The 14049-nt window shown below is 49.7% G+C and overlaps 3 protein-coding genes across 14 annotated transcripts in view; 1 reads left to right on the forward strand and 2 right to left on the reverse strand.

Moving 5' to 3' along the window:
* sycp2l (synaptonemal complex protein 2-like) overlaps positions 1-14049 on the forward strand; it is a 37521-nt gene that overhangs the window by 21086 nt on the left and 2386 nt on the right. For 5 of the 9 annotated variants that reach the window (XR_009710528.1, XR_009710532.1, XR_009710534.1 and 2 more), the window contains 13 exons: positions 9609-10523; positions 10828-11827; positions 12317-12430; positions 12502-12615; positions 12688-12792; positions 12860-12884; positions 12954-13033; positions 13106-13194; positions 13273-13307; positions 13468-13610; positions 13696-13748; positions 13812-13857; positions 13937-14029. Coding sequence is in view for 1 of the 9 variants with exons in the window: in XM_061266388.1 (XP_061122372.1) it covers positions 11825-11827; positions 12317-12430; positions 12502-12615; positions 12688-12792; positions 12860-12884; positions 12954-13033; positions 13106-13194; positions 13273-13307; positions 13468-13610; positions 13696-13748; positions 13812-13857; positions 13937-14029 (900 nt within the window). In the remaining 8 variants the exon portion in view is untranslated. Of the gene's footprint in view, positions 1-9608; positions 10524-10827; positions 11828-12316; positions 12431-12501; positions 12616-12687; positions 12793-12859; positions 12885-12953; positions 13034-13105; positions 13195-13272; positions 13308-13467; positions 13611-13695; positions 13749-13811; positions 13858-13936; positions 14030-14049 lie in introns of those variants that run through there. The other 4 variants (XR_009710529.1, XR_009710533.1, XR_009710535.1 and 1 more) reach the window with 4 other exon arrangements.
* LOC133144037 (guanine nucleotide-binding protein G(olf) subunit alpha-like) lies at positions 196-2907 on the reverse strand. Of its 2 annotated transcripts, XM_061266412.1 has the most exons (12): positions 2543-2907; positions 2406-2478; positions 2117-2171; positions 1912-2031; positions 1539-1636; positions 1397-1451; positions 1244-1317; positions 1103-1161; positions 915-1035; positions 710-840; positions 577-644; positions 196-500 (listed from the first exon to the last, which is right to left on the reverse strand). In XM_061266412.1, the coding sequence occupies exons 1-12, from the start codon at positions 2676-2678 to the stop codon at positions 354-356; spliced, it is 1137 nt and encodes a 378-aa protein (XP_061122396.1). In that variant the 5' UTR covers positions 2679-2907; the 3' UTR covers positions 196-353. The 2 variants fall into 2 exon arrangements, with proteins under 2 accessions (XP_061122396.1, XP_061122395.1); XM_061266411.1 differs by having other exon boundaries at positions 2406-2907.
* On the reverse strand, positions 6168-9612 carry gcm2 (glial cells missing transcription factor 2). Of its 3 annotated transcripts, none has more exons than XM_061266398.1 (8): positions 9451-9612; positions 8395-8458; positions 8143-8331; positions 7958-8070; positions 7725-7802; positions 7308-7579; positions 7010-7241; positions 6168-6684 (listed from the first exon to the last, which is right to left on the reverse strand). In XM_061266398.1, exons 1-8 carry the CDS (start codon positions 9541-9543, stop codon positions 6427-6429), a joined length of 1299 nt encoding a protein of 432 aa, XP_061122382.1. In that variant the 5' UTR covers positions 9544-9612; the 3' UTR covers positions 6168-6426. The 3 variants fall into 3 exon arrangements, with proteins under 3 accessions (XP_061122382.1, XP_061122383.1, XP_061122381.1); XM_061266399.1 differs by having other exon boundaries at positions 6168-6516; positions 7677-7802; XM_061266397.1 differs by having other exon boundaries at positions 7677-7802.

The following is a 14049-nucleotide window of genomic DNA, read 5'->3' on the forward strand; positions in this document are numbered from 1 at the left end:
GGACGTCCCGCTCAACCAATCGGCGGCACCGCCGTGCAGACTGCAACCCCTCCCCCATGAAAGAACATCAAATTACAGACAGACCTCGTTCACGTCGACTTTTTGAAAGACGAGTCTGCGTGTGAAGTTCAAGTGAAGCAGCGCACTTTGAAAAAAAAAAAAAAACACACAAGGACTCAAGAAGCGCAAGCTGCTTTTATTTCACTTGGAACATGAGCAACTCCCAGCTGAGCGTGCAAGCAGGCGCTAGACAAAGCCGACTGGCAAGCAAAAGGGGGCCATTTTCCACACGGGCCGAGAAGCACTAGCTACGTTCAGGGAGTGGGCGGGGCTAGTGAGAGGCCAGCAATCCATCAGAGGAGCTCATACTGCCGCAGGTGCATGCGCTGGATGATGTCCCGGCAGTCGTTGAAGACGCGACGGATGTTTTCCGTGTCCACCGCGCAGGTGAAGTGCGGGTAGCAATAATGCTTGCCGTCGCCGGTGGCCGTGCTGATTCTCTGGCACGCACACACAAATGCACGCATTCAAGTGAGATGAGGCCTCCTATTGGGATTGGAATATTTGTTTACTCACCAGAAACTCATCTCTGATGAAGAATTTGGCTCTGCTCACCCTGACGTCTTCACCCGAATCTGGAACGGCTGCAAACGCACACCAACAAGTGGAAGTGCCGTCCCGTGTGTGTGCGTGCAGGCGGGCGTGTTACCATCAGCAGCAAGTGTGTACTTGGAGTACTCTGGGAAATAATCCTCCAGTTTGGATTTGCCAGCCAATATTTTGTCAGCCAGCACATCTTGCTTGTTGAGGAACAAGATGACCGAGATGGTCTTCAAAAACCTGCGGCCAATCACAGAGCGGGCGGGCTACGTCAACGAGAGCCGATGGGTGACCGGCCGGGGCCGATGGAGAACCTGTTGGTCCAGATGGATTTGAAGAGGTCCAGAGATTCTTGGAGCCGATTGGTGGAGTTGTCTTCTCGGATCACCATGTTGTAGCTGCTGCTTGCGGCCACGAAGATAATGGCCGTCACGTCTGACCAATCAAACAAAGACACTCGGGTAGCACTCAGGAGCTGCCAGGCTGCACATGCGTCTCTCACCGTTGAAACACTGAATCCACTTGCGGCGTTCGTCCCTCTGTCCTCCCACATCAAACATGCTACAGGACACGCACGAGCATAAAGAAGCAGTTGGTTGAGTTGACTGATGTGGGCAGAAGGGGCGGGACTAGAGACACTCACTGAAAGTTGACCTTGTCCACTTGAAACCTGGTTTCGAAAATCCCTGACGTCAGAACTCGGCATCGCAACAAATCCTTGAGGAGAAGACCAGACTGAGTCTGCCGAGCAGCTAGGACCAATGATAGCTTATCATTGGTGGCTTACTTTGCTTACCTGGTCAGTCGGGGTGTAGTCGGCCCTTCTCACACAGTCCAAACGGTCCAAGAAGCTTTGGTGCATACACACAGGTTAAGGGTGAAGCTCAGCGTTTACTCGAGGCTTAGTGTGTGTGCGTGTATGTGTGTGTGTGTTTTACTACTGAGCGCAGTCAATCAGCTGGTACTCGTTGGCACGTTCATAGCATGCCTGGATGCCCTCGTCCTTCCAAAGCTTATGAGCGTGCTCAAAAAACTCCTAAGAGAGACAAAAGTAGCATCATTATTTGTGTGTGTGTGCGCGTGGCTCGCAGCCACACGCTCACATTTGTCGCACTTTTTTGTGTCCTGTTCAAATAACGAGGCCACAGGTGACACCAACACTCACAGAGGCGTGTTGTCCTTTGTGATCTTACTCCCAAGATGTCTCATTTCATCAGCTCATTAACATGGCAACAACAAACAAGAAGTCTCCAGATGCCTTCAGCTTGGCACCCTTAACATTGTGCGTGCACACGTGTGTGCGATTGTTACCTCTGTGTATTCAAAGTCAGACAGCGGTGCGATGCTCTTGATGTAGTCGACTCGGAACTGGTTGCCAGGGTCACCCAGAGGCATGGGCGGAGTCAACATGCTCATGGCTGAGACAATGGTCTGACACACACACACACACACGCACGTGCATCAAAATGTGTGCCGTCAATCAGTAGCTCATTTGATCGCGGGTCAAGTGACCCACCACGATGGCATCCTTGACATTCTTCCTGATGTCTTGAATCTTCTGCTGCTTCTCTCTAGAGAAGAGAAAACAATTTTGCTTGTGAGGAAACACTAGCCATCAGCCAAGTCGTGCGCAAAAGTTGAATGGAGCTGACTGGACTCTTGTCTGTGGTTGTAGACCACGTGTGGCCATTGTTTGTGCCCTGAAGTTGAGCGGAAGAACCTTTGTGGCCCAAAGGAGCAAGCATGTTGCAACTTTAAAGTTGTCAGGAAGGCGTTGGGCAATAAAATTCAAGAATGGGACTTACTCAGCATTGAAACCATCAACGTGGAGGATCTTCATCTGCTTGACGATGGTGCTCTTACCGGACTCGCCTGCTCCTGCACACGAGACAAAGAGGATGTGAAGAAAGACACAGACAGATAGACAGACAGAAAGACAGACCGAGCAGTAGGAGTCTGTGCGTGGCTTTATAAGCTTGGCGTTCTTTCTGCAGTTGTCTCTCGATCTTCTTGTTGGCTTCTCGCTTGACTTTCTCATCCAGTCGCTCTTCGTCCGTCTTCCCTCCCAAGCAGCCCATGTCTTAGCCGACGCCGTCTGACCGAGCTGTTTTGTCTGCAGGCTCAAGGGCTCCTCCGAGTGCGTCCGTCCATCCGCAGTCGGATCCTTCAGCCGGAAGGTGTCGGTATCTCGTTGCTCTAAAGAGAGAATCTCAGCAGACTCACCTGCGCCGCCTTCGCCTCATGACGCCAGCCCGCCTTGTCTTTGGGGATTCCCTGTTTGCTTCCACCATGACAGGCTTTGCTTGACAACCGCGCCGCCTTCACCCACGTCATCTTTAGCTTTACCTAATTCAATGTGAGCAGCCTTCAAGAAAAGGAAAACGGTGGCGACAAAAACATGGAAACCCGGAGCAGCTAACTTTGTGTAAAGTTATGCTCGCTTTGGTTACGAGTTTGACTTTTGTCGCGTGTTGTTTGGGATGTCCGTTGTTGACCAAGGAAAACAAAGATGTGGGGTAACAGTTGGTTCTTTATTGGCAAGATCTTGGGTTGTTTAATGGCGGCCAGTACACGAGGCATGGCAGCAGATGAAACAACAACCCCGGGTCAGATGGTTTTATACTGTCCGGAAAAGCAGTTGTATTAAATCGAGCGACGTGAAAAAGAGTCCCGGTCATGCGCGTGACATTGGACAGAAAGTCTCAAATGTTGACAGACACAGTCTCGGGAACACACAGCAGACGCGGAGCTGCACTGCAAGCGCTGCTCTGCTGCCCCCTGCTGGCGTCCAGTCTGTGTCAGCGTGTCCTTTTCACTTTCTATCAGAGAAATCTCTGGACGACGGGAAGGCGACTCTGCCAATGTTTGTTCACCGCCTGCATTTCAGGGGTGGGTCTTGGATGAGCGCTTTGGGGTGGCGAGTTCCCAGCTAGGCAAAATTAGCTTCACAGCTTTGTCCAGCACCAAAAATAGAAACCTCAGCCTCACAAGAGAAGGGACTGTTGCTTACCTGTACCGTACTTGGACTGCCGCTCGGCGGCACCGTACTGCTCTGCGCAGAGAGCCAGAAAGGATCGGGCACATTCAATGATTTGTGGAGGGCCTGTTTTTGTTGTCACCTTTATTTGCACTTAAGCCAAAAAAAGAAATGCAGAGAAATCAAAACTGCCAAATGTTAAGGCTGCTGGGATTTAATTTAAGGGTGCTGGATCTGGATTGATGATAAGCGCTCTGATGGCAAATCTTGTCAAAGTGAACCCCATTTAGCAAGAAAGACAACGTGACCCCCTTCATCAGTTTTTGTGGAGCTCCTCAAGTGTTGCGGCGATGTCGCGGAGCTCAGCTGTTGCTAACTTGAGCGGCGGCGGAAAAAGCCCACCACTGCACTTGAGCTGGGCTGCCTTTCATCAGGCCCGCTCGGCCAAACATGGCCGCCACCTGCTCACCTCCTCCACCAAACATCAAAACCACTTAAGAGGCTTTCATCTCGATATTCCCGTCGCCGCCACGAGGCAAACTTTCTCCCTATGAGATTGGTAAAATGGCGAGCCAGCGAGCCATTCGCCACTTGGTGGTCGGTGGCGCGGAGTCTGCTGGCCGACCTTTGGCGTGGTTTCATTGGCGCCCACCCTCATTTGCGTCTTCCCAAAAATGTTTCCTTTTCATTTGAAGACAGCTCACCAATCAGTAAGGAGCCATTCATCATCTTGTTTCCTCACTGTGTCACTCGTCAGCCAACAGCCGAGACCAAGTGACGTCGGCCATTTTGAAAGGAGCAAAATACTTGAAGGAAAGTCACTGTGGGCGGAGCTCTTCCGTCAGGTGACCGGCGCATGATGCGAGTTGCCTATCTCGTATTCCCGACACGGGTCAGCAAACGTGACACGCACGACATCCATCATGTGACACAGCTCGCGCACATGCTTGCATTTGCAGGTGAGTTCAGCAGATGACATGTTTGTTCAGCAGCTTCCTGCTGTCACACCATGTGACCTCCTCTCTTCTTCAGGTGGGTGAAGATCAGCGTGTGTGTGTGTGTGTGCGCGCGCGTGTGTGTCATGCTCAGACCTGTCCCGTCCTGAGCTCTCATCAAAGATAAACTTCAACATAAACCGACTTCATTCTTCTTCAGTCAGCCGCTAACTTCCTGTTCTGTCATAACACGCACGCACGCACACGCCAGCCTAGACCAGGACCGGGTTCCAATACCAATTGAGCCAAAGACAAGATCTCAAACAAGGGCTGGCAGCATTGCCGTCAGTCTTGTGCTCCTCGAGGTCATCAATGGTGTTGTTCCTGCCTTGACCAGCTGGGGGCAGGCGTGAAATTGCCAGAGGCTTGATCCTTGTCAGCTGAGCGCTCAGTCGGATGTTAACCTGTGGAATGCTGGCGGTTCCCACAAGGCCGGGCGGGGCCCTGCTGCAGCAAGGTGCTTGTACGTGCTAATGCTCTGAGCATCTCCAAGTCGCAGTGATTACAGTGAGGCAAGCACGCTGCCTTCCTTGCCTAAATGGCCGTCGGCACCAGAAGCACAAGCTGGACGCTTTCTGGGTCCGGGGAGGCGGCGGGCTGCTCCCTCTCGGGCCCCACCTGGCGAGCCCTCTTACTGTGCGTCCTTAATGTGACCTCGGGTTGTGAACATTACACACACGCACGGCACAGTGTGTGTGTATGTGTGCGTCTTTGATGCGAGTGTGTCTTGTTGATGTTGGCACCCATGTTGAGAGAGGAAGATGAAAAGCGCCATCATGCTGGTACTGGTTCTGGACGTCTACGTGATGAGACGCTGATGAGACACTCCGATACGCACTGATGATACGATTACAACCAAAACTGGTCCAGCCAGTCGGGGGAGGGGGGGCGGGGCGGGGCGAGGGGGGGCTGCAGGAGTTCTGCTCCATATCACTTTGTCCATAACTCTGCAGTCTAAACCAAATGACAAATTGTCATCAATGAAGATGATGGAAATGGCACTGATGCCAAAGCAGCCACGGAGCAGTTGATGATTTACTTAAGCGAGAAGAAGATTTGCGTGTGAATAGTCCGCGATGAAAATCAGCGGACGAGAAGATGCGAAGATAAGAACATGTTGCTGAAAGGATAGAATTACAGCTCAGACACACACACGTCTTCCAGGTGGACGTCTTGCCGCACGCTGGCTGACTTCAAACTAAAAACACTTTTTCTCCTGCCCGCACCTGGCCGACAGCCCGTCTTCACTGGCCTCCTGCTGACCTTCTCTCCGATCACCTTTACCTCACCTTCAACTCTTTGTGTGCGTGTGTGTGTATTCTGAGGAGACCGATGGATCTTAGTGACAGAAGCAAACACTTCCTGTCCTCACACATTTATTACACACACACTCACACATTCTCATCCTAATAGTTTACGGTGCACATGCTTCTGGGACAAGCACCTGACTCACATTCCTCTTTTCTGTATTGTGAAAGGTCCAAGACAACACAACCAGCAAGTATGTGTTTGTGCATGCGTGTCTGTGTTTTCGTGTTTGTGTGCGCGTGTCATGAGCTCAGAAGATGAATAAATAAGACAAAGGACATACTGCATGAGGCTTGACATGTCTTTGATGATTGACAGGCTTGCCGCTCACAGGAAATGAAAGTAAGTGGTTGATCAATTCACTCAAGACATTGGAAATCCATCTGATGAGTCTGAAGAGCAAAAATATTCTGGCTACACTTTTGTCCCCAGGATGAAATGTTTTGCTTGACTTTGTTCATGTTGTTCTGCGGGGAGCTCAAAAGCAAATGTGACTTCCCCAAAGCTTGCCATCGCCATCTGAGTCGCCACGGGAGGTTAGCGAGATCAGTAGTCGTCGTAGCGGAACGTGTTGCCGTAGCCGTAGCGATAGTCGTAGGCGTCGGCCCGCTCCGTTTTGGTCTGCACCACTTCAGGCTGAAATGAAAGAGACTTGATGACTCCGCCCGACTCGTCCGTCACCTTGACTTGGGCCGAGTACGCTGACGACGACTCGTCCGGCAGGGACGAGCAGCCGGGGAGCCCGGACTGAACTTTGGGGCATGACTGGTAGGCGGCGCCCTTCGGACACGGTTGATACGACACCTGAGGACCAACAGCTCGGTCAACCACATGCACATCTTTCAACAGGTCAAACATCTACACGGATCTAATATCCACATGGACATGCTACAAGTTCACCGACTCTTGGAAGACACAATGGTGTTTGATGCATTCTCAACAAGGATCTAAACTTTCGAGGATGTCAAATCACAAAGTCTCCAAGAAAGTCACATTGTCGACTTGACATGGAGAAAACGTCTACCTTCACTGTGGTGGGACACAGAGCTGTTTGATGCGCTCCGGACTAATAAAGGAATCTACTCTGACGACGGATGTGAAAGCTGTTTGAGTATAGGGGTCAACTGACTTTGGTCGTGGTGGTGATGATGGTCTGCAGTGCTGCCGGAGAAGCCGGGGGGTTTCCTGGGTAGCGGCACGGATAGTCCGAACTGTAATAATGGGGGTTGTCGCCGTAGGGAGTGGAAGTCTTCAGGAGATCCTTCCAGCCCGCTTTTGGCAGCGGCGGATCGAAGGATGAGGAGGACGTGGAGATGGGAGCGGACGCCGAGGACGCGGGACCACTGAGAACCGGAGCCACCCTGCAAAAGTCAACGTTGGCTTTAGCCCCTTGTCGGCGCCAGGGTGCGCTTGCTATAAAGACTGACCTCGGATCGCAGAGTTCTGAGGTGACTGGATAAGACGGTGAGGTCAGGTAGCCTTGGAACTCGTAGCCGCTTCGACCCACGTAGAGTCTGGGACTGGCTGTCTTTTGCAGGCTGGCCGAAGTCTCTCCCAGCGCATTGTGGTGATGGTGGTGGTGGTGGTTGTAGTACGGATCCGTACTTTGGAATGCCGGGTAATGCTGAGGGAAGCTCGGCTCAATAAAGGAGATCCGGTCTGCAGACTCCACGCAGGAAAGAAGGGCAGGGCCGAGAGCCTGAAACCACGGCGGCATCACAATAGTAAGCACAAAAACAGGAGCAGGAGCACCAACAACTCTTTGATTGAGGGGCTCGGAGCTTGTTTTCATCTACCTGGGACTCCACGAGACGTCTTTTTGGTGCAAACGGCGGCGAGCTTACTCGTCTTTTTACCGAACTTCTTCTGGCCTCTGTCTCGGACTTGGACTCTGGTCTAGGGTGGTCGTGAACCCCTTTGGCCTGAAGAAGCACGGCGATGCGGCGCATTAACAGAAGCCAAATGGGGAGACCGGCGACAGATCAGTTGAAATTCAGAGATTTGAGTTTTCCGTCAGCTAGGGAATGTGCGGCTCACACTAGAGAAGGATCTGATTTGCTCGTTGAAGAACACACACCTGAAAGAAGATGGCTTTTCCATCCACCCTCCAGAAGTTGGTGACGGGGTACCCACTGTGCCCTCGACATGGGAGAAGCTCCAGAGCGCCGCTGCAACTGGGACAAAGTTTCTCTGGAACGGACAAGAAGACAGCAACGTCACAACAAGGCTCAGGTAGCGCTAGCACGGGTGGCCGAGCCTTACTTTGCTGCTTCTGCCGCGCCTTATCGCAGATGGCGGGCCGCAGTTGAAGTCGGGAACCGTCGGTCAGCGCACAACCTCGAGCGCAAACCACCACGCCCAAGCACGACTTCTTCAGGATCTGGCAGTTGTGGTTGTTGGTGTTCCTCATGGCCCAGCCCGACAGGTGGCGTTGCGCGTTCTTGTCCTCGGCTGAAAAGGCCATTAGCTTAGTAGCGCCTTAGCTCAACCCGATCACATTTGCTGCTTTCTCACCGCTGTAGATGTAACGCACGTAGCCATCCGTCCACTCTTGGAAGGCGTCAAACTGCTTTGTGTCCTACAAACAGTCGTTAGCGTCAACAACCTCGGCGGCTACAACTTTCTTCGATTTAGCGGCAAGTTGACTCATGGAACAATAACACGAGGACAGTGCGAGACGTCAATTGAAAGACGCGTAAAGAGGAGACCAGAAAAAGAGCAGATGTTTCATTTTCTATTGAAAGATATCGATCAGTCATGTGTGCTGTCTGTGTGCGTGTGCGCGCACATTCACGCTTGTTGTTTCAACAGTAAAAACTGGTTCTTGTATTTTTGTTCCCAGTGAAACCAAAACACACACACATTCACACACACCCCTCCTAAACTCTTTTAGTGTGTCCTATGCATTTTACTGAAAAGGCCATGATTGATTGTCATTAAAAATTGTATTCTCCAATTATGATCGCTTCTATTATATTGCCCATAAGAATACTCCTAATAATAATGTGAGCAAAAGTTTTTGTTGAGCAGACAATTTGACTTTTCCAACATGTCACTGTATAGCAAAAATCAATAATTGGTTGTTGGATTCTTTCTGATCAAAGTGATATATATTGGTGCTCAACAAATATATATTTTTTAAATGAGTGGTGCAAGAAAACCTTCCGAGATTAATTTTAGGCGCCGGTTTGAGTTCCGCCCTTGTTTTTTTTTCCATCGCATCGTCCGGGTTTCGTAATCCAAAAATATCAACATGAATAATAACCATATGATTTGGTAATATTGATGAATGAAGGGTTTAATTTCTGAAACGGCATAGCTCTGAATTACAACCCCTGATCAGACCTGTATTGCGCAAGCTTTAGTTCAAAAGGAAAATATTCGAAACAGCTGATCTCAGATTTAAATCGCCGTCAAAAATACATTCATAAAGGTCATGTCTGATTCTGTGGGCGAGGGTTCTGTATTATTTGGATGTAAGAAAGGCACACGTCTCGTATCCCATCTTTACTTGCTCAATCAATCCTGAGAAAATGATAAAAAGCAAAGAAAGGATGCAAAATGATCAACCTGCGGGAGTTTGGGGTCGTTGATGTCCCAAGTGGCCTTCATGCCGAAGGAGCACACGCAGTCAGCCTCCTCGCGATCCTCCACTCCAGACATCCTCAAACTGATCCCGGTCCCGCTCTTGAGCTCGAAATTGGTCCCGATCCTCCTGTTGCTTTCAGGTACTTGAGGGGCGGCTTCGGCGTACGCAACAAGTCCAGACTGCAAAAGTCCTGAAAAGATGGTCAAAGATTGGCGCCGTTGCAACTCGCCTGACGATTCAGTCGCAGCCAAAAAGAAGGTGAGACGCTCAACACGCTCCTGAGGGAGGGACCTCCATGTGTGTGTGTGTGTGAGAGAGAGAGAGAGAGAGAGAGAGGAGAGAGAGAAAGAGCAAGTACATGTAGCGATGTTGTGGAAACAAGCATGTTTCTCCCAAAACAAACAAGTCATTAGTCATCAATTACAGAAAGTGTGTGTTTGTGCTTGTGCTTGTGCCAATCTGAAAACATTGCGTTACAATGTTGCGTTCTCTTCACAAAACTTCTTGAAACATGCCAATCACACACCTGAGAACTGAGACCACCGCCCAGAGAATTCCCATTAGTACACTCTTATAAACATAGTTATTAATCTGCACTCTAAAACTCAAAGTTGTGAAACGTATGATACGCGTTGTGGCGTAGTCTAAAGTTAGATCAAAATTTTTATATTTCATATCTAAGCATGAGTCCAAAATGATCAAATTGACTCGTACAGAAGCTGAGATCAACCGGAGTCAAATTTTCTGTTTGGCATGCACAAACTTGGCCAATAAAGCTGATTCTGATTCTAATATAGACGTCTATTTTAGGTTTAGACCTAATATAGACGTCTATGTCAGGTTACAGAAATAACCACACTTCACATGTACGTATCAATGGGTGTGAAAAACAACGCCCCACTAGGTGGCAGCAATGCGCTTAATTTTCCCTTCGGGCTGAAAAATGAAGAAGCAGCAGAGGTGCGTTGCGAGTTTGTTTGGCCCAATTTGACGCCCGGTACTTGATAATCCGGATTTATTTCTCAAAGACAGATACCAAGAATGATGCATATAGGTGAGTGCTCAAAGCTTCGTTCTGGAAGGCTTGTTTTGTCCTGCAATGTTTGTTCGTTTAATTATCCATTTGCAGCAAAACGATGGCAAGTTCACGGCGGGTTCTATTGTGTGTGTGTTTTGTTTTTAACCAGTACATGGCGTTAGTTGTGCAATTCCGCTCTTCTGTGACGCAGATCCTAATCGGTCGTATGATAGAGCTTGCAAAACTGTCTCACGTTTTATGGTACAACCATAGCGGGTATTAAGTTTCATAGAATGCTGCTGAGATGTTTACTGTTGTTTTTTTTTTTTTCTCCATACAGCTGTTGCAGCATCTCCACAAATGATCTAATGACCAAGTTCAACATGCAACAATGTAGAAAGAGCGCCTTGGAGAAGACTGCCTTCTACTCTCTCCTGTCATCGCTGGTGAATTAAAAGAACAAAAATATCTTCTCCTTTGTCTAGAGTCTACTTGGTGATCTCTGTAAAACTGATGTAAAAACAATGTCAAACAATGATATAATTGCCAATGTCTGACATATTTTCAGTTTTTGTAAAGGTCTTTGTGACGGTGAAATGTATTGTGTTTGTCACAATGAGCAACCGCACTTTATTATATTTCATATTTAATAGAAGTCTATAAGACAAATAATGGAGTAGGGTTTGGATTTGGTATGAATGTAAAATTATTATTATTATTATTAAAAGTCCAGCAAACGTAGAGACTGCTAAAAAAAAAAAATTCAAATTTGCACCCTCCGGCATAAAATGAGTCGTCTGGCCCGCAGTAGGAAATAAAACATAAGAGGGAGAAATTGAGCGAACTTGAAGAACACGCGTGATGGGCTCCAAGCTTCTTCCGCACCAAAGTTGGAGACCGAAAAGGTAAGTGAGTGTCCAGCATTGGAAAGTGTTCCTTCAACATCTGCTGTGTGGTGCGCATGCGCAATCGCCCCTGAAAGGATCTTTGACTTGCACTGTGCGTTCTCTTTTAACTTTTTGTAGTTGATTTTGAAAAGCTTCTTAACCATGTCATTTGTGGATGGAAGTGGTTCTATAACAAGGGTGGGCAATTCTGGTCATGGAGGTCCTGCTGCAACACACCTCATTCAAATGATCTGGATTGTTATCCAGCTTCTGCAGAACTTCTGACCATTTGAATCAGATGTGTTGCAACAGGGTGACAGAAAACATGCAGGACACCGGCCCCCCAGGACCGGATTTGCTCACCCCTGCTCTATAAAGACTCGATCAGTCTTGCCTGCTGCCTCACGAGTCCCAACGAGCTGCAGCTGCGAGCGTCGCCGATTCCACAGCATGGTACGTACCAGTTCTTTCCTAATTCGATCGTTCTAATCACGTTTATTAAATTTATTAGGTGGCCTTGTATCTTGTGACTTGCGTGCGAACGCGTTTTATGTTCGGTCAAAGTGGTTTTGATCAAGCCTGTGATGGAATGGAACTGTTTTGCTTTCAAATGACTCGCGTTCATTCTGGTCATCGTTCGAGATTCAAATAGCTTTGTCTCTCATTTCATTGTGTGTATGAGAGTGCGTGCTGCAGCGCGCAAACCTCAAAGTACAGTAATAGTAGAAGGTAAAATGAGCGCCCTCTCGTGGTGCATGTAAAGAAGACATCTGCGTTTGTAGTTATTAATCAAATAAAAAAGAAATTGATTTGATCAAACTTCTGCAGTGCTTGCCGATGAGCTGATTGTTAGAATCGGGTGCGTTGAATGAGGGGAAACTTTGAAAAGAAGCTGTTGAAGCCAACTAAACCTCCCCATCGCCCTCTTGAAACATCTGTCAGCTGGAGATGGAGGCCTGTCTGTCCCGCCGAGACTCTCCTCGATTGGCTCGTGTGCTTCGTGACGAAGGCGTGAGCCCGAGCACACTCACCCAATTAAACCTGCTCGTTTGCAAGGTACCCGCCACGCCCTGCAACACGTTGTCACGTTGTCAGAATAACAAATCATCCCTTCCTGTGACGATCAGAGGCTAAGCTCAGCTGACTTTGGCCAGGTGGGTGTGGTCTTGAAGTCTTTGGAGATTCTGGTGGACAACAGGGATCTCCACGAAACCCTGGTCGGTCTCGGGATCACACACCAAGTATGTCACGCAAATTTAATATCTTCCAAGTCCATGCAAATTTGCCGGTGTGATGTCACGGTTTGGGTTTAGGTGCTGTCTTGGTTCCAAACATTGCGGAAACTCTTGGCCACGTCTGGCTCCCCGAAAGGCTCGGCTCAAACGTCGCTGGTCGAGCGCTTCTACGACTTCCTGCTGGTGAGGTGAACGATGGGAAGGCGAGGGGTTGTTTCCGTGACAACGCTTTTGTGCTTCTGTCTTCTAGCTGCTGAGCCGCTCGTGTCTTCCAGGTTGGTCACGCCACAGGTCTTGTGAGCTCAAGTGGTAGGACCTCTGATTTCTGTCTGTTGCTCCTTCAGGCTTGGAACGATCTTTGACCCTTATGGAACTTCTCCACACGCTGCTGGAATCGAAACTTCTCTTCAATGTCAGACTGGAGGTAAGCGCGGATTATGATTCTCCTCTCATTGGTGGCGCTGTACTTTGCTGCTGTTTTTGTCTTTGCGGTCAGGCGGCGAGAACTTTCAACAGCATCCTGGATTCTTTGGGCCGGGATGAGAGGAAGCACGTCCAGTCGGAGCGAATGCTACTGCAGATGATGTGACTATTGCGGAGCTAAGCACAAGGACACTTGCACATTGCCGCACTATGCTCGGACTCATTGGGCTGACCCCGCAGGCCGACGGTGGCGGCGACCATTCGGACAATCGGAGGTGAGTGGACAGAGTCAGCCAATCCAGAGAGGCCGCGAACGAACGGCTTTGGGGGGAATCCGAGTCAAGCCCAAGCCAGCGGCGATCCAAAAGGAGCCTGACGTTCCCTCAGATTGGATCGGGAGCTCAATTGTTGAGCAGCGGCGCGCTTGTCTTGCAGACTACGAGTTGCAGGTGAGCCTATCGGAGGCTTTGTGCCGTATGATTCCCAGGGAGGAGCGAGTCCAGCGGGCCAACGAGTGGTTCTCCTGCTCGGACATCGCCGGCGCGTTCTGTCTCATCACCTCTGCGGACTTTGAGACGGTCGGTGTTGAAGCACGCTCTCCTGTGCGCCCGTCCCGTCTGTCTCTGACCCGTTTGTCTCGTCTTCGACCCGTGCAACTCCAAGGATTGTCGGCGGTTCCTCAACTTCGTTAACCGCGGCCAAGGCAATTATAGAAGGTAGAACATTTGCCGTCTGGCACTTTTGCCGCCCGCTCGCTCGACTGTCGTTTTGTATGTTAGGGTTTGGACCTTCCCGTGCATGGGAGCCTTCCTGGAGAGCACAGAGGTCAAGCGCAGACTCGTGTCGGGGGGGGGGGGGTCATATATGAGGCCCTGTGCTCACTCTGCCGCCTCCTCTTCCTCAGCTCTTTGGGCCCAAAGATGACAAGTTGGATGAGTTCTGGGTAGACTTCAACTTTGGATCACAGTGTGTCAGCTTTTTCGTAGACCTTCCTCAGGTAGTTGTGACCCCCCTTTG

This window comes from Syngnathus typhle, linkage group LG19, assembly GCF_033458585.1.
Source record: "Syngnathus typhle isolate RoL2023-S1 ecotype Sweden linkage group LG19, RoL_Styp_1.0, whole genome shotgun sequence".
NCBI classification, from domain to species: Eukaryota; Metazoa; Chordata; class Actinopteri; order Syngnathiformes; family Syngnathidae; genus Syngnathus; species Syngnathus typhle.

What these genes read in the sequence shown, in the direction of transcription:
- LOC133144037 (XM_061266411.1), bottom strand. Translation starts at nt 2,638, where the DNA reads ATGAGAAAGTCAAGCGAGAAGCCAACAAGAAGATCGAGAGACAACTGC. An exon ending in ATGTCAAGGATGCCATCGTG is followed by an intron (nt 2,032 to 2,116) that starts GTGGGTCACTTG and finishes TGTGTGTGTCAG; the next exon opens with ACCATTGTCTCAGCCATGAG. An exon ending in GTGGATTCAGTGTTTCAACG is followed by an intron (nt 1,036 to 1,102) that starts GTGAGAGACGCA and finishes TTGATTGGTCAG; the next exon opens with ACGTGACGGCCATTATCTTC.
- gcm2 (XM_061266397.1), bottom strand. Translation starts at nt 9,543, where the DNA reads ATGTCTGGAGTGGAGGATCGCGAGGAGGCTGACTGCGTGTGCTCCTTC. An exon ending in GGCGCGGCAGAAGCAGCAAA is followed by an intron (nt 8,071 to 8,142) that starts GTAAGGCTCGGC and finishes TGTCCGTTCCAG; the next exon opens with AGAAACTTTGTCCCAGTTGC. An exon ending in GAAAAGCCATCTTCTTTCAG is followed by an intron (nt 7,803 to 7,957) that starts GTGTGTGTTCTT and finishes GTGCTTCTTCAG; the next exon opens with GCCAAAGGGGTTCACGACCA.